Source organism: Dendrobium catenatum, unplaced genomic scaffold (assembly GCF_001605985.2).
Source record: "Dendrobium catenatum unplaced genomic scaffold, ASM160598v2 fragScaff_scaffold_671, whole genome shotgun sequence".
Taxonomy (NCBI): domain Eukaryota; kingdom Viridiplantae; phylum Streptophyta; class Magnoliopsida; order Asparagales; family Orchidaceae; genus Dendrobium; species Dendrobium catenatum.
Genome location: NW_021319133.1, coordinates 515,106 through 541,574, shown reverse-complemented (window position 1 = coordinate 541,574; position 26,469 = coordinate 515,106). Strand labels below are relative to the sequence as shown.

The 26,469-nt window shown below is 34.3% G+C and overlaps 3 protein-coding genes across 4 annotated transcripts; 1 reads left to right on the top strand and 2 right to left on the bottom strand.

The window, feature by feature from the left end:
• The first annotated feature begins 685 nt into the window (after positions 1-685).
• On the top strand, positions 686-1,801 carry LOC110105636 (golgin subfamily A member 6-like protein 4). The gene has a single exon (XM_020835216.1). It carries the CDS (start codon positions 686-688, stop codon positions 1,799-1,801), a length of 1,116 nt encoding a protein of 371 aa, XP_020690875.1.
• An 8,315-nt stretch (positions 1,802-10,116) lies between these two features.
• LOC110105626 (15-cis-zeta-carotene isomerase, chloroplastic) lies at positions 10,117-13,638 on the bottom strand. The gene is made up of 4 exons (XM_020835203.2): positions 13,087-13,638; positions 11,224-11,370; positions 10,867-11,076; positions 10,117-10,629 (listed from the first exon to the last, which is right to left on the bottom strand). The coding sequence occupies exons 1-4, from the start codon at positions 13,513-13,515 to the stop codon at positions 10,294-10,296; spliced, it is 1,122 nt and encodes a 373-aa protein (XP_020690862.1). The 5' UTR covers positions 13,516-13,638; the 3' UTR covers positions 10,117-10,293.
• A 3,096-nt stretch (positions 13,639-16,734) lies between these two features.
• Positions 16,735-26,194, bottom strand: LOC110105624 (actin-related protein 2/3 complex subunit 5A). Of its 2 annotated transcripts, XM_020835200.2 has the most exons (6): positions 26,055-26,194; positions 25,867-25,968; positions 25,671-25,775; positions 25,490-25,562; positions 25,295-25,395; positions 16,735-17,180 (listed from the first exon to the last, which is right to left on the bottom strand). In XM_020835200.2, the coding sequence occupies exons 3-6, from the start codon at positions 25,745-25,747 to the stop codon at positions 17,045-17,047; spliced, it is 387 nt and encodes a 128-aa protein (XP_020690859.1). In that variant the 5' UTR covers positions 25,748-25,775; positions 25,867-25,968; positions 26,055-26,194; the 3' UTR covers positions 16,735-17,044. The 2 variants fall into 2 exon arrangements, with proteins under 2 accessions (XP_020690859.1, XP_028551578.1); XM_028695745.1 differs by lacking the exon at positions 25,867-25,968 and having other exon boundaries at positions 25,671-25,831; positions 26,055-26,175.
• Positions 26,195-26,469: the final 275 nt, after the last annotated feature.

Genomic DNA, 26,469 nt, shown 5'->3' with positions numbered 1-26,469 from the left:
ATATCAAATATATCACTCATATATTTAATTCTTACTGCTCATACCACCCTATAAATTTTAATATTTCATTTCATGCGCTCATATTTCTTCTATGAGTGATAGGTATATAATAATAAGGTTTTAAATGTTATGTATGTAAATATCATGAAATAAAGAGGTATGTATGTAAATCCCCCTATTTTTTTATAGAGTATTTCTTTATACTCTTGCATTCAGCCAACCAAACCGGTCTCTAACTTGTTTCCCAGGGCAGTTGAGGCGCGATTCCATTTTTCGATTGAGATGATTACGTGGCAAAATATTAGGCCATCAAGATGTATTTACAAAAGTTTTATATATATATAATTAAATGATATCGTGAATAATTATGGTTACACAACTCACCTTAGCATGTTGGTTGAGAGCTTAGGCTTCCAACTAAGAGGTTTTGAGTTTGAGTCTTTGTGTATGCATTGTGTGTATGAGTTTGCCTTAAATGACTTAAATGTCCAAAAAAAAAATTATGGTTAATTGAAGAAGATCCGAATACTGGAAACGAAACACAAACAGCAATTCAATCGTCAAAACCCCCAACTCCAGATTTCAACCAATTACCATCAAAATCGGCCTTAAATTTGTGAGAAGAGTCCGCCTTCGCGGATGCCTCCGCCCTCGCCGGCCGTCTCCGCCGACAACTTAGTGGATGATGCCGCTGCCGCTGGCCATCTCCACGACACTGAAGCGGAAAAAGTGGACGGAGGAGGAAGAGCGCTCGCTGATCGAAAAGTACGCCGAGATGCAATCGGACGGCATCCTGGCTCGGATGCGCACTCGCGAGAAGAAGTTCCGCCCAATCGCTGCTCACGTTAACGCCGGCCACCACTGCATCGATTCCGTCGCTTACCCCTTCCTGTGGTCATGGAAGGACGCTTCCACCAAGGTCCAGAACATGCGCCATCAGTACCTTCTCGTTAAGCAAAAGCTTTTCTCGTCCTCGACTTCCGCATCCGCCAACGAACCAGATTGGTCCCAGGGCCTTTCTCTCTGGCCCAATTTTCTACGATACCGCGATGTCTTCGGTGACGCGCCTCTGCCTCTCAAACCTCCGGACCCCACTTCCTCCGTGGCCGCCCCCGAGCCTCTTGCCTCCCCGGCCGACGCGGACGGAGATCTTGGCATAGGGTTAGGGTTTGACTGCTCGGATGAAGATGGCGGATTCGACTACGAAGACGCGTCTCACCCTCTTTCGCTGCCTCCGCCTGAGTTGTCGTTCCTTTCCGCGAGGAGAAAGAAGAAGAAACGGAGGAGGAGAGAGGGTCGAGAATGGGCTAGGGTTTCCTTGGCGCTTGCCGAACTTCGAGAAAGGGAGGAGAGGTTGGAGGAGAGGGCTCGGCAGGCCCATGATGAGGAGGAGAAGGAGAGGGAGTCGAGGGGGGTGGAGGAGGTGGAACGACTGCGTCGGCGGGAAGAGGAGGAGAGGGAGTGGGAGGAAAGAATGGAGCATCGGCGTGCAGAGTGGAGGAAGAGGATGGAAGGGATGATGGAACAGCACCGGGCAGAGATGGAACAGATCCAAGCTCGTGTATTGCACGAGCAGCAGGCGGTAGTTAACCAACTGATTGGGATCATCTCCCACTGGGCGGCAGGTGTCAGCGGCAGTGGGATTGGGGATGTTGCTGCGATGGGAGTGGGGAATGGTGCTGGTGCGCAGCATTATATGTCACAGACGATGCAGGGGATGCATCATGTGAACGGGATGGTGCCCGGGGAAAACAGAGTTGGCAGCGACGGGCCAGATGACCAGTTCATTGTTGATGAGTAAGAAGATGTAGGTTGGAGCAGATTGATACAAATCTGTGGATGAATTTGAAGATTTTGAAGTATGTCAGAATCCATGGAGGTTTTGCCCGACCCATTTCTATCTTTTTGATGTCTTCAATCATGTAATTTTTTAACCAGTGTGTTTGTAGCTAGAACTACTATTCTTTTTTTGTCCATAATTCATAAGAATGAAGATTGCAGGTTTGCTGCTGTGGTTTCACCTAGTCTTTCTGTTACAATCTTTAGATTTTGTTGATGCGAAGCAGTTTTTAATGATCAGGGAACATAACCAAGGGGCTTTTATGGAGTTGTAGAGTAGCTCTAGGATTTTTTTTTTTTTGGTGTGACCTTAGGCTTTCCTGTTGTTCCCGTTGCAATTTTTTGTTTTTGATAGTTATGAACTAATTAGGTCCTGAGTTCTTACTAGTGGAATTAAACCCAAACAATCTCAAGAAACCAAACAATCAGAATTTCTTTTTAGATGTGTCGACCTAGGCATTTCAGGTAGGAACATATCCTCATTCTTGAAAGTTATTCAGCTGTTAGCTTAAATCATATAACGGATGAACAATTCATCCCCTAATGTATGACTGGATCAATTTCAACCAACATGATGAGGTTCATTTACGGTCCAGGAAGAAAGATGTTTAGTTGTGTAAAATTTTCTCCGTCCAAGACGAGGAAATTCTATGTTTTATTGATCAGCTTCTTAACAGATTTTAGCCACCAACACTAATTGAAAGATCTCCTAGACTTTCAAAAGAAGGCTGTATTCTGATGAATGAACCTAGAGTTCCAATCTCCAGCTGCTGGATGGCTCAGCAGTCCCGTGCAATTAAGACCAAAGAAAATCGGTAGATGTTTGCTCAAGATCAAGAAAATAATGATTAACGGATGGAAAACAGAGAACCTGGTCAGCAAAGTATCTTCTTAATTCAAGAAGATGTAAATTTTCCTTTTTATTTTAATTAAGTATTGTTCATAGTGATGGTGAAATAGATGGGAATATTACTAGTATAATTCAAGTTGGATGGTTGAAGTGGAGGAATGCATCGGGCGTGTTGTGTGATAGAAAAGTCCCCCTCAAACTTAAGGAAAATTTTTATAAGATGATGGTGAGACCTGCAATGCTTTATGGCGCAGAATGTTGACAATTAAAAGGGAAGCATAATATTAAGTTAAGTTGATGTGAAACTATCATGCAATGAAATGTGAATTGCACATAAAATTAATAGAAGTATTGAATTAAAGTGTGCTTCCCAAAACTTTATGCTCAGTTGGATGGGTGGCTTTACTCTCAGAGATATGATACAAAACGAGCATATATGTGAAAAGGTTGGAGTAGCTCCAATGGAAGATAAGATTAGAGAGTGTCGCCTTAAATGGTTTGGTCATATAAAGCGGAGGCCTTCCTGTTGCAACTCCGGCTTCCGAGTTTATGATTTTGATGATAATAAATAATATTTATTAATCTTTTATTTCTTCTAGTATTTGTAGTGCATATTTTTTTCTATGTTGACTAATATTTCAGGTACACCATACACCGTTCTTTTGAAGTTTGAAGGCTCAAGATTGTGTAGAATTGATTGTATTAAATGAGTCTGTAATTTTCTTTTCTTGAGTAAAGCCTTGTAATGATGTATGTTAGATTAGTGATCATGCACACACAGAGGGAACAAAAAATGTTTTTAAATTTTTTAATTTTTTATGTACATCGTACTATACGATCTAGTGTAACCGAAATTAATTAAAATATTTTATTTTCCTGAAAAAAAATATTTTTAAAATATAACTAATTGTACCGTACGAACACCACATCGTACTGTACGATCTGTTATAATTAGAAAGCCCGCCGTCCATTAAATTAGGCAAAAATTTGAATTTGAAAGTTGTTCTAATTGTACTGTACGAACATTATCGTACTAGACGATGTTTAAAACATTGCCTAATTTAATCCTGTGATTATTCAATCAAAACGACTTAATTTTAATATTTTGATCGTACTGTACAAACTGGCTCGTACTGTACGAACTGGCTCGTTTATTGAACTGTTCGTACAGCACATCATACAGGACATCATACAGTACGAACTTCAATTGAATTGTTCGTACAATACTAACTGGACATCGTATAGTAATAACAGGTTAATTTCTGCACATCGTACTGGACGATCTTGCGATCGTACGGTATGATATTTGATGGCCGAATTAAGTTTTTTTCAGGGTTTTTTTAGCCCTGTATTTAAGCACTCTCATAAGATTTTGTAAGAATCTTTGGCAGCCATTGTGTCTTTATTCTTTTGAAGAAAACTTGAAGAGAGGACTTTAAAGGGAGAGAGGAAAGAGTGGAGTTTGAGAGAGGGAGAAGAACCTTGGAGGGGGTTTCAAGGGAGTGTGAAGGAGATTTTACACGGTTGCTCCAGCGAGCTTGCACCTCAGTACCATCGGATTCAAGGTTCGTCTTGAAGGAAGGTTTGGGAAGAAGAAGATCGCGTTGATGTCAAGGGACCCGCCTCCTTCGCCGCACCGGGGAAGGTGGAAGTGATTGTGTAAGGGCTTCTCCGTCTAGCTGTGGGGAGTGGACGTAGGTCATGGTTTGACCGAACCACTATAAATCGGTGTGTTCTTTCCTTATTATTTCCTCACTTTATTTTCGTATTCATTTTTATTGTGATTAATTGCGTGGGTGAAATTGATAATATATCTTTTTATTATGAATGAAATTCGCTTCCGCATAAAGTTATAAAAAGATATTTATGTTCCTTAAGGAAGTTTTTAAAATATCCATTTCACACCCTTCTTAGCGCATCTAGTTATTTCACTTCCGATGACCTGGCTAGGAGAGTAGATGTATTAGATTTGGCTTATGTTAAGAAAGGTAGAGGTATACCTAAAAATACTTGGTTAGAAAATATTAGAAATGACCTTTTTTTATTAAATTTAAATTTGATCCTTAATGGGACACAATGGAGGAAAAGGATTCATGTAACTGACCCCACTACTAGGATAAAGACTTTAATGTTGTTGTTGTTGTTGTGGTGGTTGCAAAATGTCCACAAGTTCATCTTAATTATAACCTCACCACAGTCTTGATACTTAATAGGCATCCATGGTTTTCTGATAACCTTGAAAACCTGAATGGGGCTTCTTGCTTCAAAATGGAATTTGAAAGCTTCTTAGAATATAGGCTTCTTGGAATGTTGAGCTAGTTGAACTTTACAAACATTTTGTTACACAAACCCCTTTGCTATTTCTTCTATTTTGAAATTTTCTTAGAAGAAACCCTTCCCATTTCTCTACTGGGAAGGCAAAACTAGAAAGAATTGCTGTACAAACTCTTTCAAGCATATTCGATAAGTCGAACCATTGGTTTTTCTTCATGCAGTGGTGTTTCCAGCATTGTCACTGCAATGAATATCGTGGAAATGTGTATGGATCTGCCAGGAAACTAAGACTTCGTTTGGAACGGCTTTTTTATTACTTCTTGAAGCAACTTTTTAGTATAAAAATTAAAATTCTTATACTAAAAAGCTGCTTCATCAAGCAATAAAAAGCCATCCTAAACGAAGCCTAAAATTAGCATATAATCCTCCAGCTGCCGGACACCAGAAATTGCTCAGCCGCCCACTGCTTCCAGCTAGAAGGAAATTTCTAGCCACTGTTGCTGCAGAGAACCACCATGGAAAGGGATAAGGACTTCACTGCGATCTTCTCTATTCACCAGCTCTCAGAGATAAGAGGAAATTGGTGGACTGGTTGATTTGATTGGGAGTGAATTCGGAAGTTTTCTAATCAAGAGGAAACTATTTAGTAACGTTCTTAATCAAAGGGGACTTATTTATGAAAAATTTTAATTATTATTGGGAGGGAATTATTTAAGTCAACGAGATTTAATTTGAATTTAAAATCTAAGAGGATATTATTTATGGAAAATGAGCAGGAATTAAGGATGGATTGTTTAAGAAAATTTTAATTACAATTGGGAGGAAATTAATTAGGGAAATAAATCTAATTTTAATTCAAATCTGAGAAGGATTTATTTAAGGAAAGGGGGCTGATTTGGGAGGGAATAATGATAGCTTATTTAAGACTAACAATAGGGTAATCTCAATTTATTTTTGGAGTTTGCTGAAATTAGAATTTCTTAGGTTATTTGGGCTCTAGCCAGAAGCTAGGGATTTTGGAGAGCCGGATCTTCCTCTCGAATTGAAGGTCCAACTATATCTTGCTATTTTCTTTAATATATTTTGTAATAGAAATAATTTTGGTGCATTTTTCTTCCTAATTTCTTATTGTCGTTCGCTGATTTCAAGAAAAAATGCATCCCCTTTCTCTCAGAAATCCTTCCCAAACTGGCTAAGCCTGAAAACTATTACTCAAAACACTCCCTATTCTGATGTTTGATATCTTAGGCGGGATTGTGATCAGAACTTCATAGCGAGGATTTGTCTTTCTATGTAGTTATAGCTGTTGATGAGCAGTAGCTTTCATGAACTGTAGCTTATTGGAAATTTCTCCAATCTGCTGCTCCCCCCACCTCCATATCGAGTTAAGTTTTTTTTTTTGGGACATTTAGGCCATTTAAGGCAAACTCACACACACAACGCATATACAAAGACTCGAACCCAAGACCTCTTAGTTGGAAGCATAAGCTCTCAACCAACAAGCCAAAGTGAGATGTGTATATCGAGTTAAGTTCACCGTTGCATTATTTCTGGATAAAGAATGTATTTCTTAAAAATTACAACAGGCTCTCAGCCCATGTCCTGACTTATTTTGACTATGTATACAAATCAAGGCTTCATTTAGGATGATTTTTTTACTGCTTTCTAAAGCACCGACATCAAAATTATCCAATTTCTTTGCATAGATTTAAATTATTTGTAGTTTTTACATTTTAGAAATAGCCATCAAAAAAATTATTTTTGACAAACATGCACCAAATTATCAACACCCATTATCAATTGGCAATGATAACTATAATTTGTATATGTTTATAACTCTAAGATTTAGGGTTTAGTTTGGTTTTTTTTTTATTGCTTTGTTTTTCATATGAAAATCATAATTTTGTTTGGCCAGTGCTTTGTTTTTTTTTTGTTGCTTTCTTACTATTTTTTTTTTTAATTTTGTGATCGGAAAATACTTTTTACAGCTGTAATAGCTAAGTTGTTTTATTTAGAGTAACTTCACAACCAATTTTATAGAAACCTATAGCTATCTCAAATACACTCTTAGGCTTTGTTTGAGACGGCTTTCTTATTGTTTCATAAATTTATTTTTTATGTATAAAAACATCATTAAAACACGAAAAAAAAAATAGTGATCTAAAACTGTCTTAAATGAAGTCTTAAACTTCATTTGGGATGCTTAAGATGTAACATATATGCAAATTATATTATATTATATATTAAAATTTATTTAAATAACTCAAAATTAATCTCTTGAATATATATTATTTAATTGCATGATTGAAATAAGGTTTGTAAAATGTTCGAATATTATTCAAATTTGTAAATAATAGAGCATAATATAACATAATGCAATCAAAATAGTTATAATGCAATATGTTATAAGGCAAACACAAAGAAAATAATATTATTGTCTGATTTCTTTTTACTCGAATCGAGTTGAATGAACTGACTTAAGCCCATTCAATAGCCAGGAATTCTTGATGATATCGGGGTTGAACCATAAATATTAATGGTGTATTTTGGAATCTCGCTCCTGATTGCTTGGCGGTAGACAAGGTTAGCGATATCCGGCGGCACCAACCTCAAAATCTTCCAATTTCTTTGCGTAGATTTAAATTATTTGTAGTTTTTACATTTTTGAAATAGCCCTTAAAAATTTTATTTTTGACAAACATGCACCAAATTATCAACACCCATTATCAATTGACAAGGATAACTATATATTTGAACAATGGCAGGGCCAACACGTTATTAAGGATAAAAATTACAAGACCTTAAAAAATCATAAGCTCATTAAAAGAACATCATTTGAATAAAAACGTACGAGCTTTGGATCCAACTAAATATATAAGATAAAAAAGCAAGGCAAAACAAAAGATAGCAACAAGAAATTATCAGCAAACTCCAACGCACCAAAAGCAACTCTAAGATTTAGGGTTTATTTTGGTTAGCTTTTTGTTGTTTTGTTTTTCATATGAAAATCATAATTTTGTTTGGCTAATGTTTTGCTTTTTTTTTTTATTTCTTACTTTTTTTTTTAAAATTTTGTGATCGAAAAATACTTTTAACAATTGTAATAGCTAAGTTGTTTTATTTAGAGTAACTTCACAACTAATTTTATAGAAACCTATAGTTATCTCAAATACACTCTTAGGCTTTGTTTTAGACAGTTTTTTTATTGCTTTATAAAGTTATTTTCTAATATAAAAATATCTTAAAAACAAGAAAAAATGGTGATCTAAAACTATCTTAAATGAAGTCTTAAACTTCATTTTGGACGCTTAAGATGTAATATATATGCAAATTATATTATATTATATATTAAAATTTATTTAAATAACTCAATAGAGGAAAAAAAACCAAATTAATCACTTGAATATACATAATTTAATTGCATGATTTAATAAGGTTTGTACAATGTTCGAATATTATTCAAATTTGTAAATAATAGAGCATAACATAACATAATGCAATCAAAATAGTTATAATGCAATATATTATAAAGCAAACACAACGAAAATAACATTATGGAAAGAGGAATTATATTAAACAAAAGCATTACAACATTTTGAAGTAATATATTTAGTACAATTATAAAAGCTATAACAGAGACATTGCTAGAAAGTTGTTTGAACAATGTTCGAATATTGATTGAAATTTTTATGAGCTTGATATTGATCGAAACTTTTTATGAGCTTGATAGAAGCATTTTGTAGTCATGATCGAAGATTTTTCTACCATTGTTCGAACCTTATTAAAAAATTTCAATAACTTCAAATCATATTTGATCACGACCCAAACTTATTTTGATCAACTTCAAAATAAGTTTCGAGCAATATTTGAAGCAATTTGAATTGAAGTGGGTGTTGAGTGCAAATATATAATATCGCTCTATACGAGAATTTAGTTAAATTTACAAAATCACTAAACTTTCTTGCTCGAAATGTTGCTTGTATAATTCTCAAGCATCTCTTCAAATTTGGAGGGTAATTCGATCGGAACTAAACATCTAAGCTTATTATCATAAAATATGAAATAGCATACATATTTCTATAATTTTGAGTATTATAGGACATATAATATCAAATTTTTCTATATTAAATATTTTAAATCAATTAAATTTGCCAAAACATAGAACCAAGGAATATTAATGATATTCAAATTAAATTTATTTTTGATTATATGATTAATGATGTAATTATCATAAGAAGAATAATTAAGCAAATTTAAAGTATACAATAGAATATTTATGATTAATTAAACTTGCAAACATTATGATTAGCATCATAATAACAAGTCAATTAAACATATAATCACTAAGTGAAATAATTTTTATAAATCAATAAATGGGAAATTAATGAAAGAAATAAAAAATACCTGAAATTATGAAGTTCAACAATAAGCTTTTAATATTTCAAATTAATTTTAATAAAGTGTTAGTAATCCTTGAGACTATTTGGTGCAATAAAATTCCATCAACTATAATGAATCTTATTCTTAAAATCTTAAAGCTTGAGACCTTCACTTAAGGCTTAGTTTGTGATGGCTTTATCATGGCTTTGAAAGGCAGCTTTCTAGCACAAAAAATTCAATGAAAGCAATAAAAAAAGTAGCAAAAAATCACTTGGCAGCACCAAGGATTTGATTTTAGGATTTCGTAAATCCGCTATATCCGGATTTTGGAAATCCTCTAAGAGGCATAAATCTTAAAAACTGTTTAATAACATTCATGATTAATCATATTAAATCTGGTATGGCTGTTTGGCTATAGAACGGATTTGACGAGTGGACTCTTCCTCTTGAGCCAACGGATTTCATAAATCCGACAAAAAATAGGATTTCGGAAATCCGGAATTTAGCACAAAAAGGAGGAATTTTCCGTCTACGGCGGCTTTCATTAGCCTTGAGATTTGGTTTTGCATTTTAGGACGTTTGGCTGGATTTCGCTCAAATCCGGCCTAAATCCTGCTACCAAACAGCCCCTAAGGCAGTAAAAAAAACTTCTTGTTAGCGAAGAGCTCGCTTTCAGCCTGCTAAGAAGCATTCGACTTGCCCGATATGAAAATGAGTTGAGCTTGGACAAATATTTTAAACGAACCAAATCTGAATAAACTTTTATTCGATCGTGTTCAACACCTTAATCATTTGCATATATATTAGATCATGATCTAAAGAATCTATTGTTACCAAAAATATATCCTCAAATAGTTCGTATAACATATCATGCATCTAAGCAATCAAAACAATAAAACTTTCTAACCATACAAATTGCAAATAACAGGTGGGTGGACTCATCTGTAATGTTACCAGTGAAGACCGAAGCTTGATGCCTGCATAAGCGGATGAGCAAAATATGCTCCAAGCGTCAGAGCTGTGATTGTTAGATATGGTAATCTAAGGAATTCCTTGTGGTAGTCTTTGGGCAGCCTCTGCCGGCCGTCGAGAATTGCTGCAAAAGGTACGATGCTTGTTCTGCTCTTCACCGCATCGAAAGCATCGCCGTACCGTGCGGCGAGTCTCCTATCACCATTCCACACACCAAATAAGTGGTGCCCAATCAAGCCAATGGAAGCAGCAATGGCTACGGAATTACCAATCCAGAGAGTATGAGCTAAGCACCATATCACTTGCCCAACCATCTCAACAGAAGAAAAACAAAGAGCCTATTAGCATTCTATGATGAATAGAACAAAATCCAATTCAACTTTAAAAATAAATCAGAATCTCATATTTAAGGAAGATTCAGGTTTCGTTTGAGATGACTTTTTTATTGCTTCTTAAAAAAGAAATTTTAGTACTAAAATTTTGAGTTAAGAAGAAATAAAAAAGCCGTCCCAAACGAAGCCTCGGTTGTGAAAAATATAACTTTCTTTTACCTGTGGATGACGAGTGATTCTCATGATTCCAGTTTCCCAAAGATGCATTTTGGGCTTATCAACAGCAGCAACTTCCAGCAGATTAAAGGTTGATGGGTAGAGAAAGAAGAAGGAGATGAAGGATGAGAGCCAGACAAGCTGATGAACACCAGGGACACTCTGAACTTGCCACAGTTGAGTACCATCATATCTGTGATTGATGAAGTATACCTGAAGATTTCATTCCATGAATAAGCTCACAGTCGCAGCCACTAAAATAGAAGAATTTATAGCTTGGAATGGATCAGGAAGTTAGAGGGAAGGAGCAATCAATTTTATATGAATTAGAATTTGAAAGGAAGGCTTTGATGAACTTACAATTGAGCTGACAGCTAATGGAAGTGAAACCCCTGCAAACAGTACACGATAAGCTCTCTCACCAATGAGCTTCTCGAAGGTATCTCTAAGGCTTGCCAAACCACTGTGTATAACAGCAAATATGAGTACAAGAATGAGCACCACAACCTGCATGAGAATTAAATAAATTAATTAATACAAAGAATGCTAATCCAGTATAGTTAACAAAAGAGGAATATAGCTTCAACAAGAAACAAGTTAAGAAAACATAATTTAATTTGTAATACAAGATGCATAAAAGGTACTTTAAAAAGAAAGTATGTTATTAGCTCCACTAAATATGAAGAAATGAATTAGTATGGAAAGCAACTTCATTTTTGAGGAAGGATAACTAGAAAAAGACTGTCAGAGTAGTAAAGCATTAGCATAAAATCAATAATTAGAGTGATTTCTTACGTGAAAGACGATGCATAAATAAAAATAAAAGAAAAACTGTTGTTAGATATGGTTTTCAAAAATGAAGGATGTGGTGGTTGTCAACTAACTTCATTGATAATGACTTAGAAGCTGTTTCCAATGTCCAGATATTGAATTTCATTTACATCAAATTTGTGCTTTAAGCACTCACACTTAAGAAAAAAAAAAGGAAGATGATGTATGTCTTGCAGTGAATCTAGAAAAGTATTATTGTTACGTGCTAAAAATTTGGAGTCAATAGAATGCGTGTTTCACGTCTTAGCATCGTACAAAATTCAGCACGCACAAATAAAAGGAGTAAAACCAAAAAAAAAATTACATGGAAAATTGGAAAAAGGGAAAATCCACAAGGTTTGACCCAGTTGATAAAATAGGTGATACAAAAATCCCATCTTCCTCATAGTTGAAGAATATAAGATTATTTGAGAACAAATATTTGACTTTCCCTCTAGAGATTATAGAAATCAAGTGTCCACAAATGATACCAACTAACTATCTGTCTTTCTACCTTTCTACATATGCAAATCTAATGTCTTTCTTGTTTCTTCAAAGGAAAAAAGAAATGATGCACCACAATTTTAATTATGTCAATTTTGCTCTTCCAATAATTTATGCCGCATTTCTTGAAAAGAAAGGAGTCAATAATGCTTATATTCAAATCATTAAAGATATGTATGCAGGAGCTATTACTTGTGTTCAAACACAAGGTGGATTGACCAAGTATTTCCCTATTTCGGTTGGGTTACATCAAGGATCAGCCTTAAGCCCATATCTTTTTTGCTTTAGTCATGGATGTTCTCACTAAACAGAAAAAGGATTCATGTAGCCAACCCCACGTAGTGGGTTAAAGGCTTGATGTTGTTGTTGTTGTTGTTGTTGTTGAATAATTTATGCTGTCAACAAGGTCATACTATAAGATCTCAATTTCCCATAGTTCACAATCAATCTAAAATTCTCCACTCAATTAGCTACTATATTAATCTCCTAATAAATCAAGCATTATGGGTATATCATAATAGTTAAAAGGTAAATTACAAAGAACATATATGCCTTATACATAGTTAATATTAATCATATATCTCATGTGTGATTTCTAACTAGTATTTCATAACCAATTCTTTTAATTAGTGTGGATGGGATTTGATCCTACACCTTGGCAACAATTTTCAAGGAATTTTACTAGCTGAATGAACTGGCACACACATATCTCATCATTTCATGTGACATTACTTGCATCATTAAACATGATAATAAAGTAATAATATACATGAAATATGAAACTTATAGATGACAATCAAATCCTTCCTGGCCAAGAGAAATTATAGTAAAAGTGTGATTTTTTACTGCTTCTATCGTCATAACTCAAAACATCAAAAGCCCAGAAAGAAATCACTATCCATAACTCACCTCAGGGCTCTCCGAAATGCTAGAAACCGCGCTGATGAATGCGGCTCCATAGCCCGTTGACGGATTAATCCACAAAGCGTCGAGAGCAAAGAGGACGGCTCCCAAAATTACCGTGAAATAGACCCAGGAAGCGAGCTTCTGCTCCCCCAATTCGAAAGCCGCAGAGTCCTCACCGACCAGAGAATCGTCGCCAGCAGAAGCTTCCTTCACCTCCGTTCCTCCAACCGCTCGAGTCTCACTACGAAACCGAAGCAGATTTGTTGAGTATTTAAGAGTTGCGAAAGTGAAGGAGCTCCATAGATTGAGGGCTTTGGGAGATTTTGGTCGGGAAAGAAGGGGCAAAGCCCCAGCGAAGCAAGTTCTGCCTTTCGGAAATTTGGGTGAGAGGGAGAGGAAGATGGAGCTCGACAGGAGATTTGAAGAAGCCATTAGCAACCTTCGAGCTCGAGCACAGAGAGATAGAGACCGAGTGGACGACACAAATAAGACGGTTTAAAAGCAGCATCTTTGAAGATGGGATTCGGTGCGGAGAGCATTTCTTATGGTGCCGAACTGGCGGGCAGAGGTAGTGGAGCGTGCTCGTCGCATAGGTAGCGTAAGATCCAACCGTCCATATTTTTTATATTCGAGATCGTACGACAACGGCTGCCGTATTTTTTTTTTTTTTTTGATGACGAGATCCATCAGCTGCTACACTGAATTCGTCGAGCGTGTTTGACGGTCCGTAAATCCTGGCCGACCTAATGGGCCATCTAGGTCACAAATTCATAGCGGACGCTTTGAAGCCCCCACTTAAGGGCCGACTACCGCTCGAGGGAATCAAACTCGGGGTGGAGGTTCCCACCGCCGTAATATCAGAATGGGTCTTCCAATTAAAAGAAATGTGGATTATCATACATACTCCTTATTTCATTCCATGCTATTAATATATCTTATATTTAAAATTGTAATATTTTATTCTTTATGGTTCATATAAAATTTTAATATTATATTTCATTCTTATCACACATACCACTTTATAAACTTTAATATTTCATTCCATACACTCATATTTATTATATGGATAGTAGGTATGTAATATTAAAATTTTAAAGATTAAATATATAAATTACATGAAATAAAATATTATGTATGCAAACCACCTGAAAAGAAAAGGACGAAAACCATGGACTTCATTATAAATATCCTTTTTACTAATTAAAAAAAATTACTTAGCACATTTTGATATATTGATTTGGAGACATGAGCGAAATCCGGACTGGAAGAATTGTACGGACTGTTCGTGTACATATCATATAAAAAACTGATACACATTATATATAAATATATACACTCAAATATCCGGTTCGTTCTTTGCCTCCGAACTCCACAGAATAATTTCTCCAAATCAACAACATTTTATTCTTTTGATTTGACTATCAACAAAAAGATTTGATACGTAAATTTCAAATCTTATACTTCGTAGTTAATAATGAAAAATTATAACGAATAGATCAAGATGAATTATATAAATAATTCTTAATTAACTATTTACACAAAAAATCTAATTATTATCAAAAATTGTCATCTAGCTCTAAAAAAGTTTATTTTTTCACATTTTTTATTATTACAAGCTTTCTGCAAGCCGAACAGTCAATCTGCTAATAATATAAATTTGATCTATTATCTCATAAAAATCATTCAAATATTGATAACTTAGGCTTCGTTTGGGACGGCTTTCTTATTACTTCTTAAAGCAGCTTTTTAGTATAAATTTTTTCCTTTTTTAACTAAAAAGTCGTTTTAGGAAGCAGCAAAAAAGCTGTCCCAAACGAAGCCTTAATCAGAGTAACATAGAAATGATCAAAATGCACATAGCCTGAATAGTTCCATCTGTATGATATGAGCTTATTTTTTATTGAGAACATCTATAGAGCAAATAGACAACACTTTGTGTGAGCAGCTTTCTTAAAAAACATAAGATCATAGTTCTGTTATGAAGCTTGCTTGAATTCTTGAGTTCAGTGACCTCTTGAGTTGCTCAAAAACAGGACCATTTATATTAGAAAATTTTAATATTATATTTCATTCTTATCACATATACCATTCTATAAACTTTAATATTTAATTCTATACACCCGTATTTATTATATGGGTAGTAGTTATGTAATATTAAATTTTTAAATATTAGATATATAAATTGCATGAAATAAAATATTATGTATGTAAATCCCCCGAAAAGAAAAGGACGAAAACCATGGACTTCATTATTAAATCCTTTTTACTAATTAAAAAAAATTATTTAGCACATTTTGATATATTGATTTGGAGACATGCGCGAAATCCGTACAGGAAGAATCGTACGGACTGTTAGTGTACATATCATATAAAAAACTGATACACATTATATATAAATATATACACTCAAATATCCGGATCGTTCTTTGCCTCCGAACTCCACAGAATAATTTCTCCAAATCAACAACATTTTATTCTTTTGATTTGACTATCAACAAAAAGATTTGATACTTAAATTTCAAATCTTATACTTCGTAGTTAATAGTGAAAAATTATAACGAATAGATCAAGATGAATTATATAAATAATTCTTAATTAACTATTTACACAAAAATCTAATTATTATCAAAAATTGTCATCTAGCTCTAAAAAAAGTTTATTTTTTTCATATATTTTATTATTACAAGCTTTCTGCAAGCCGAACAGTCACAATCTGCTAATAATATAAATTTACTGATGAAATACACAGCCTGAATAGTTCCATCTGTATAATATGAGCTTATTTTTTATTGAGAACATCTATAGAGCAAATAGGCAAAACTTTGTCTGAGCAGCTTTCTTAAAAAAATATAAGATCATAGTTCTGTTACGAAGCTTGCTTGAATTCTTGAGTTCAGTGACCTCTTGAGTTGCTCAAAAACAGGACCATTTATATTAGGCTTCCTTTGAGATAGTTTTCTCATTATTTAATAAAACTGAATAAAATATTTTTTTAAAACTACGTAGAAATCAACTTTTTAGTATAAACTTTTTTTTGAAAGACAAAAAAAAAAAATATTGGTCAAATAAAAATTGTGATTATTATCTTAAAATAAAAAACAGTAAGAAAGTCGTCCCAATACGCAGCTCATCTTGATCTGTTGGTTGGGAGCTTTGCCTACCAACCAAGAGATATTATGTTCTATGTATGTGATATGTGTATAAATTTGCCTTAATTGACCTATATATATATATATATATACATAAGTTATCTCAATCAAAGCTTTAAGCTTCGTTTGGGACAGCTTTCTTACTGCTTATTAAAGTAACTTTAAAGTACAAAATTTTTAATTTTTGTACTAAAAAATTACTTTAAGAAGTAAAATCTAAACGAAATATTAATCACCTTACATTACTCTCACAAGTAAATTTTACAGACACAAGCTGCTTGAAGTCAAAATGGGCCATCTTATAGGGGTTTATGTGAGATAATTCTTTCACAATTCTACTTTATGGATAGTAGTTATTGCTCTATTTAGCTCTATTTTTCTGTGATAATAGGTAATTTTGTACAACCCAATTTGCTAGTGCGCTAGATGAAAGAATACTAATATCCTATATAAAGGTTTAAGACTGATCAATGAACACCAAATGCATGAAAGCCATGGCAGGTTAAAAATTCAACAATGATCTCATAATTATATGGAAACTATATTTATGCCACTAAAAAGAAGTTGTTCAATCTGATTTGAGCTCCCTCAAACAAAACAGCATTACAATACCACAAAAGCTCACAATATCATCCAAAGATGAGATGGAAGGCTTACCTCCACCAGCAAGCAAATGAAGACCACCTTAAAGAATGAACAAGCTGACAATTGTGATAAAGATTACAAGAAAAGTTGTATTAATCAACAAAAGTAAGTAAAATGTTTGAAGATAAGGTGATCTTTGATGGTACTTGTGTAGTTTCTGATGATGGTCACACAGTATTTACAGTGTCAGCAAGCGAGCGCAGTATACATCCCAGCCCAGCTTTCTCTGTCAGTTTTTCATGGATCCTGAGGCACTGATCGCATGTTGGCCGGTCACCAGTAGCCAATCCCCGGTAAAGGTACCTTTTCAAGAATAATATCAGTGGTGGCACATTGTATGGATAAGCAATGTAGTATTGTGAAAGAGAGAAATAAGTACTGGTGCAGAATACAACAGAACAAATATGTCTTTGTTTGTGATGGCTTTTTTCCTGTTTCTTAAAGCAGTTTTCAAGTAAAAAAATTTTAATTTTTGTAATATAAAGTTGTTTTAAGAAGCAGTATGAAAACTGTCCCAAATGAAACCTATATCTTCCATTTCACCGCGCCAGGTTGTGTTACAGCATGATTTGGAATCGGATTTTGAGTATTTTGGGGGGAAATTTGTTTTTGGAAGCTGGAAGAGGTCTTCATGGAGAAATAATTCTTTCTTCCGGGAATCTTTGTATGGGGATAGTGGTGGAGAGATCAGCATGAGAATTCTATTTAGAGTTTTTCCTTCTCTGCTAAGTTTTATTTTGAAAATGTCAGCCATGAATTTTATTTCTTGTATCATGTTCTAAACTATTATTTTTCTAGGAGCTATGGCTGGATGTTTAATGCTGGGATTGTGTTAAGCAATAATATTTATTCTAGATTCAAAAATAGTATAACAACAATGTAAAAGATGGGTGAATAATTCAGAAAATCAACATCAAGATAATAAAATATTTAAAGTCTATCATAGAAGAATAAAGAAGCAAATCTTTCAAAACCTGGGAGCACTATAGCAATCGGCCAACTATAACAACTTGTGGTTCAATTTATTTCAACATTAAACTAGTTTAAAACCCATTTTTAGTTTTTTTTTTAATTTTTTTTTAACACTTGTATTAAACCAGTTATTATGAACCTCTATTAAACCCAAAACCAGTCAATATAAACATCTATAAATATACCCCAAATACTGTAATTATATTCACGAAATAAGATTTTTGTTTTCTCCCTTTTCTAATCGTTGTTCTTCCTTAAGGAGTCCACACTTACTCAAAAAAATGCATTCCCCTTCTTGATGTAGATCAAGAAGCTTATTAGATTTGATATTGTGCTTTTAATGCACTGTTGAATATTTCAATTTTTTTAATTTCCTTGTAAATTTTTTGCAGTCAATTACTATAACTTGAATTTTTTTGGAATAACGAGGTGACAAACAAATTTATCATGATTGAAATACCAAAATCAATCATAAGATCGAGATATCTATTATTTGATTGTACTATTTGTGTGATTACTATTTTCCCAAGAATTTACTGCATTGGCATGTATAAGGTTTGCATATTGTAAATTAATTTTCTAAAGTTTGAGAGAATAGGAGAGAGTATCATCAGATCTGATCACAATAATTTATTTTCCATGAATTGCTTGAGTAAATTTATTTTCAAATAAACATTTTGGTGAAATCTAACCCTTAGACCGCTCTCCTAAGACAAAAATTTTCCAAATTAATTATTGTTTATAGCAGACCATGCCATAAGCGATGTAGTTTCTTCTCACCTAAAAGTTAATTCAATTTTATATTTCAAATAAGGCTTTTGTTAATTTAATTTTGATAATTAGTGAAAATAAATATTTATGGAACAATATTCTTACTCTATTATAGTACCTATGCAATTGCGCATTCTTCTATGTATCAATTTTACCTAACACTTCACAACAGAATAGTGTTACTTAATGCAAAAATCACTATTTGCATGATGCATAGCTATGATATTAATGTTCATACACTTTGTTCCCCTAACAAGCTCTCTCTCCATAATATTTGATGTATATTTCTCAAGTATTATTGCACTCATAAAGTAAATAAATGTTATCATTCTCTTACCCAATACTTCAATACTTTAGCAATCATGTTTCTTTTGTGTATCGATTTGATCTAACGCATTGCAACAGAATGGTATTGCTTCATGCAAAAATCTCTATTTGCATGATGTTACTGTGATATTAATGTTCATACATTTCGTTCCTCTAACAATCTCTCTCGTTGTACTATTCCATGTATAATTCTCGAGAATTTTTGTACTCATAATGATGTAGAACATATATGGGGGGAGGGGTCATTTGAAATTTGAATTTCAAACTAAATGGAAAATGGAATGAAGGGGCACTTAATTAATTCCTTAAATCAAATTACGTTTTTTTTTATAGAATTAATTAAAATAGGAGAGAAATTGGGGGCCTTAATGGAGAAGCATTAATTAAGTAGAGAGAAGAGATTGGAGAGAGGGGGTGGCGGTAGAGAGAGAAGAGGGTTTAGGGAAAGAGAATTAAAGTGGGCCTTGATTGGAAACCTAAATTGAGGAAGATTAATTGAAATCAAATCCAATCAAAAATTTAATTGGACCTAATTTAAACAATTTTCCTAATTTAATTAATTTAAATCAAATCCTAATTTAGGAAATAAATTCAAATTCAAATTAATTTGAATTTTTAATAATTCGTTATCAAATTAAGATGTCTAATATAGGAAGGCTTTTGATACAAGATGAAATTGTGGGAGGCTTCCTAATTAAGGATTATCAAAGAGGAAACTATTTGAAATTCAAATGGAGAATTGATTTCAAATAAAAACACTTTTCAAATTGATTTGAGCTATTTTAGGAAGGTAATTAAGGGAGGTTTGGATTTTGAAATTCAAAATTCATGGAGGGAATTTGAAAAGAGGGGTAAGGCTTAGGAGGGGGATGGGGAATTTTGGTGGGGAAGAAGAGAGGGTTGTGGGAAGAAGCCGGCGGGTTTGGTTGTAGGGGAGATGAAGCCGGTGGGATTGGAGAGAGGATGGAGATGACGATTAGGAAAACCGTGAGTCTCGGACACTTCCAAAGATTGACGGGTACTGCGTTGCCCTTCACCATAGGACTTCAACCACGAGCCCGAACACATCCTGCAATTGGTGGATATTTCATTTCCTTCATATAAAGACTTTCACTCTCATAAGAACTCCTATCTCTCTCAAGAACAAAGTGTAGGAACATTATTATTTTTTATTAATTCATAAAACCATTACACTTTTAATTAGGACACAATGGAGAAAAAGGATTCATGTAGCCGACCCCACGTAGTGGGATAAAGGCTTGATGTTGTTGTTGATGTTGTTGCATAAAACCATTACACTAGCAAGGGTCTTTATATATAGGCCTTAAAAATAAAAGAAACTAAAATGAGACGATCATGTCCCTAGGGCTTACATAAGATGAAACACTAAAGGATAAAAATGAAAAATGCATAATTAAAATAAAAATTACAAATAAAAATTTAAGATAACATAGGACGATCACGGCCGTCGATCTTCATCTCCTCCTCGGATAGGCATGGACGGTTGGATGTCCGTATCACATAAAGTATATAGATGTTATTACCCTCTTACCCACATCACATTTCATGAGATCACACCTTCATTTTCTCTTCGTTCGTCCTCTGAGATGCCTTCACTATCAGATCCATATTCCACCGACAACTCTCATTGCAAATAGCTTAAGGCTTAGTCATATTGACTATTTATAGTGATCATAACGACATCCTACTCACTATGAGTGATCATAATGATATCTCTAAAGTAAAATGCTACTTACAAAATTATTTGATCACAAAACATATAAAATGACCTAAAAACTTTTTAGGCTTGATTTGCATACAACAAAAAGGAGGTCTCCCTTTCTAAGGTGAAAAATGTTATTATTATTTCATAAAATTGATCTTCTTGGTTGAAAACCCTATAGATATGTTCTTGGTTGCAAAGATGATGATATGCCCCTATGATATGCATATCACTTCAATTAACTAGGAATTCTTAAATGAACCGTCTCAATAGTGCTCAAAAAGTCTCCAGAAAAAGGATTATTATACTAATAGTGAACATTTAAACATGCAAGCATTCTCATTCTTCGATATGTTGATTTGTTGAAGATAAGAAGTTAATTGAATATTTATTTTTGTTAGAAGTAAACTTATGATCTGGAAAAATAAGAAACAAACTAGTATGACAAGATTCAATTTTGAGGTTGAATATAAAGTTATGGCGCATTTTGCATGCGAATGAAAATACTTTCTTAAGAGATTTTGATTTTTCTATCGCACAGCATTTTGCATGCGAATGAAAATACTTTCTTAAGAGATTTTGATTTTTCTATTGCACAATATATGATTCTAAGCTGTGACAATCGTATTTCTATCTATAATGTTTGAGTTTATTTTCCTCAATTTCAATTATATTATTTCACTCAGTTTATATTAAATTCCTTAGGCTCTATCTTTGACCAAACTCTTACAAACAGATGCTTTCTTCACTCAACTTTTTAAGCCTTCTGTGTGTTAACTGATAAGTTATTACAAAAGCTGATTAGTCGGCTCCCAATCCATTATCCTAGTACAGCAAATATTCATTTTCAGAGCTCCATCACAATAACCATTGGATGAGCTGCTCCTCTTGCCATTAGCACCTTGCAAGCATCTTCATCTTATTGAAACTGTTCGTGCTTTATTGTTTACTGCTCACCTCCCCACACATTTCTAGCTTGAGGCACTATTAACTACTGCTTATCTTATCAACAAGCTCTCTTCCAAAATAACACATAACCTCCCACCCTATGAAATGTTATATCATCATCCACATGATCACAATCAACTAAGAGTCTTTGGTTGCTTGTGTTGCCCCTATTTTTCTGCTCCACGGCTTCAAAAACTGCAGCCACGAGCTTAGCCTTGTATCTTTCTTGGTAATGCAAACTCTACAAAAGGCTATAAATGTCTTAACTCAACCATGGATCGTATGTATATCTCTAGTCATGTATAATTCTTTGAATCTATTTTTCCATTTCGAGGTACAAAATCTATCTCCACTACTTTTAGTCCTACTACCTCACCATTGTTTCTAGTCCCTTCCACATGCTCTACTTTTAGTCCTACCACCTCAACATTGTTGCTAGTCCCTTCCACATGTTCATCACCTTTCTTATCAACAGATACTATGCAACATTCCTCCCCCACTAGTCCTGCAACTCCTCCATCCAAAATTTTCCCAACAGCAGCATCTAACACAGCTGAAACTTTCCCCTCCACACCTCCTACTGCACCTTCATCACCTGCCATACTCTCTCGGCATCCTATGGCTACCCGTTTCCAAACTGGGGCCTTATGACCCAGACCAATCTTTGATCTTCAATACTCTATCATTTCAACAACACCTGCATCATATTCTCAAGCTGTAAAACATGGTGTTTGGAGATCTGCTATGTCTGTCAAGTTTGAAGCCTTACCAAAACAAGGCACTTGGACTCTTGTACCTTATACACCTGATATGAACATTTTAGGCTGCAAATGGTTATTTAAAACCAAATATAATTCAAATGGCTCACTTGCTTGATATAAAGCTCACTTGGTTTCTCGAGGTTTTAAACAAGAATTTGGATTAGATTATTATGACAATTTTAGTTCAGTTACAAAATTTCCAAACATCCATATTCTTTACTCTGGCAACCGCCTATAGGTATTCTCCTATTGATGTTTCTAACGCCTTTCTCCATGGCAAACTAGATGAGACTGTTTACATGATGCAACCACCTGGTTTTCAAGATTCTCAATTACTTAATCATGTTTGTTTGCTATAGAAACCATTTATGGTAGTAAACAAGCGCCTTATCAATAGTTCTCCACATTGACAACTCATCTTTTGCATTATGGTTTCGTGGTCAACTCAATTGATCCTTCATTGTTATTTTATCATCATGCTTCGATCAAGCTCTACATTCTTATTTATGTAGATGATATTCTTTTCACTTATAATGATGAGACAGTTGTTGCAAAATTACTTCAAAATCTTCACAACATGTTTCTAATGCATAACCTTGGCCCAGTTTCACACTTTCTTGGCATACAGGTTACAAAAACTACTGCAGGTCTTCATTTAAATCAGACCCATTATTCTACAGGTTTACTTGAAAAGACTGGTTTGAGAGATTGCAAACATGTCCTTACTCCTTTGCCAACAAAATTACCCACTGTTGCTACTAAATCTGAATCGTTTTCTCAACTAGAATTGTTTTGGCAACTGGTTGGTTCCTTACCGTCGTACCTTACAATAACTCGACCGGACATCTAATTTGTTGTTAATCACCAATGCAAACACATGCATAACCCATATGCCATTCTTTTTCAATTACTGAAATGAATTCTACATTATATTCGAGGCACGCTACACTTTGGACTTCCTATTTCTACTTCCTCACTTGATATCCATGCCTACTCCGACTAGGATTGGGTTGCCAATTCCACTGACCATCGATTATAGACTTAAAAAACAAACTACAGTAGCTCTATTTTCCATTGAAGTTGAGTATCGAGCATTGGCTAAAGCAGCTACTAGCATTATTTGGCTGAGACATTTCCTACTGGAATTTTAGATACCAATATCTCAACCCACACCTTTATTTTGTGGCAACAACTCTGCCATTGCATTAGCCAATAATCTCATATTTCATGCTCATATAAAACATATTGAGATTGATTTTCACTTCATCTGTGACTGCATCAAACTTCAGCATATCACAATTCATCACATTGCTTCTCAAGATCAGCATGCTGATATCTTTACTAAATCTCTTAGTGTCACTCGCTTTGATCACTTACAAAGCAAGTTAACAATTCATGAAAACATTGTTAACTAGAGGGGGCATGCTAATCGATAAGTTATTACAAAAGCTGATCTGTCGGTTCCCAGCTTCACTATCCTTATGCAACAAATATTCCTTTTCAGAGCTCCTTTACAGTAACTGTTGGATGAGCTGCTCCTCTTATCATCAACACCTTTGATTTCTAACTGACTCTGATCACTTCATTACTATACACATTTTTATATATAGACCATTTGCAATTAGTGAGAGATGAATGAAATACAATATATTTTCCTCTATTCTGTTTTCTGTTGAGTAGGAATACTATCTACTATTACCCTTCTGTATTATGCTTCCAGGAATGTAAACAGCAATCTGTAGTTTTCTACACTGTGATCATGCTTCAAGTTGAAATGGACAATATTTTGTCTTTAGATAGGGACGTTTAGATTGTGTCCCCCCCTTATGTGGTCATTGACAAAAGATTATCTTTGAAGGCATTCAGTCATTTTGGCACCTCTTGCAAAAGTTTTGGGCACGACCATTCTAATTACTTTAAAGCTCAACCTGAACCGAGAAAATCTTCTAATATTAACCCAAAAAATCAGATTCAAGGGAACTAGAGAAGCATGGAGTAACCCAACTCTATTATCACTTGTAGCGGTCCTAGTGGAAGCAATTCCACCCCCTTCAGCTTAAACATGGACACAAATTTTGAAATAAACATTTGTTGGATTTATCAAATAGAGCCATCAGATCTTACCCTTGCTATAAGTAGCCCTAAGGAGGATATCATTATTTCATTTTTTTTTTTCATAAGAGCATTATTATAGATCCTCCAACTGAGTTAGCTACTCTTCTCACTCCTATTGAAGAGGTTGTCATTGCCACAGATTATGACAGCTTTTAAGGTTTCGTTTGGGACGATTTTTTTATTGCTTCTTAAAGTAACATTTTAGTACAAAAATTAATTTTTTTACTAAAAAATTGCTTTAAAAAACAATAACAAAGCCGTCCCAAACGAGGCCTAAATCATATATTATTTTACCATCTATTCAAGCCCGAGTCAATAGAAAGTTTCATATCCAATTTTTTCAAGAGGGTTAGAAATAAGAAAAAAATTACAATCATTCTCCAATACTCAAGGTTACAAGCCATATACCACAATTGAGAGCTTGCATTGGATATCTTCACCTATTAGATGGATATTTTCTACTTTGTCATCATATTTTTTGAATTGTGTCATGTAATTATAATATATATATATATATATAGAAGTATTGTTATTGTATTCAAGATTTTGTTTTGTTGAAGAAGATTGCGTCTTCAGTTCAAGGTAAGCAAATAATATTTTTTATAATTAAATTTAAATCATTTAAATATTAACAAAAAGGAATATGCAAGAATACGTAAATTTATTTTGCGTATTTACTACTCAATAATACTCCCAACTAAAAAATCAAAGAGAGCTTGTAATACTGCTTAATTAAATGTTAAGTATGTTTCTTTTCAAAAAGTAGCCAATAACCAGTGAAAGCGTAAAGAAGACCATACTTCATGAGAATGTCGTAGTACTCCGGGTCCAGAGAAGAAAACATGCCATCCACATCCCTAATGGCCATCATTGCCCGATGCACCACAATCCAGTTAGCCGACTGCAATCAAAGAAAACCCTAATTTAGAAGATAATCCCAAAGCTTAACAAAAAGAAAACAAAATTGAAAAACTAGAGGAAGAAGTAACGCCAACCTTGCACCGCTGATCCTTGGTATTCGTTGGAGACACCTCCAAAGCCGTCTTCAGCGCCTCAACCGGCTTTGATCTGAGCATTTTTCAAGAACAACAGGCTTTAAGTCGAAAACCAAGCAAAAGATTCGAAAAAATAGAAAATTGTATTGGTCATTGGGGTTAGCTTTTCGATTCACTTAACTGCTTGAGCAAATTCTCAATTTTCTTCGACTTGTGCTCTATCCTCAAGATCATTGCTTCGATATTCTCCTCCTCCATCGCTGCCGCAGCTGCCGTGCCTATTGTTCTAAGCAGAGATTTGAGGGATAAAAATAGCAGTAATTCAATTTTAGGGGAATTGATCTGATTCAGAAAGGGTAGTGCAAATTAGGGTGTACAGTTGTCCTGATCTGACAAATTTGCTCCGATTGAGATTTTTCAAACTGGGCCTGTTTGGATACAGGATTTATGCAGGATTTGAGCAGGACTTGCGAAAAATCCTGTCAACAGAATTTGACAAGATGTCTCACGGCGAAAAAAAAATGGCTGCTCAAATCTCACAGTAAAAGCGGTGAAAGATCGTTACCTGCGCGGCGAGCTCCCGTCGTCACTTTCGATCCGACAACGACTTTGTCGAAGGGTGCGAAGCAGCTTTGCTTTAGCGACTCTTTGGAAAGCAGCAACGGAGACATGGAGATGAGTAAAAGCAAATCAAAGAGCAAAGAAATATACAAATAATCACATAAAAGAAATACATAGGATTACTAAAAAAAATTAAGATTAATAAATATAATAATATGTATAATTTAATAACTTTAACTAAGATTAATAAATAATTAAATTAGAATTTACATTTTATTTATTTAATAATTTAAATGATTTAAGATATTAATCTATAATAAGTATGATTAGATAAATCATTATTATATAATATATTAATTTTTATTTGGAAAACCCCTGAAAAGGGGGAAAAAACCCCGGGGCCTAGCCCAATTTGAATG

Excerpts from the sequence above, each read along its gene's own strand:
- LOC110105636 (XM_020835216.1), top strand. The coding sequence starts at position 686 with ATGCCGCTGCCGCTGGCCATCTCCACGACACTGAAGCGGAAAAAGTGG.
- LOC110105626 (XM_020835203.2), bottom strand. The coding sequence starts at position 13,515 with ATGGCTTCTTCAAATCTCCTGTCGAGCTCCATCTTCCTCTCCCTCTCA. Across the intron at positions 11,371-13,086 it reads GCATTTCGGAGAGCCCTGAG|GTTGTGGTGCTCATTCTTGT; the intron begins GTGAGTTATGGA and ends ATTCTCATGCAG. Across the intron at positions 10,630-10,866 it reads GAATCACTCGTCATCCACAG|ATGGTTGGGCAAGTGATATG; the intron begins GTAAAAGAAAGT and ends TCTTCTGTTGAG.
- LOC110105624 (XM_020835200.2), bottom strand. The coding sequence starts at position 25,747 with ATGGAGGAGGAGAATATCGAAGCAATGATCTTGAGGATAGAGCACAAG. Across the intron at positions 25,563-25,670 it reads ATTGAGAATTTGCTCAAGCA|ATCAAAGCCGGTTGAGGCGC; the intron begins GTTAAGTGAATC and ends AAAAATGCTCAG. Across the intron at positions 17,181-25,294 it reads TACTACGACATTCTCATGAA|GTACCTTTACCGGGGATTGG; the intron begins GTATGGTCTTCT and ends ATTCTTGAAAAG.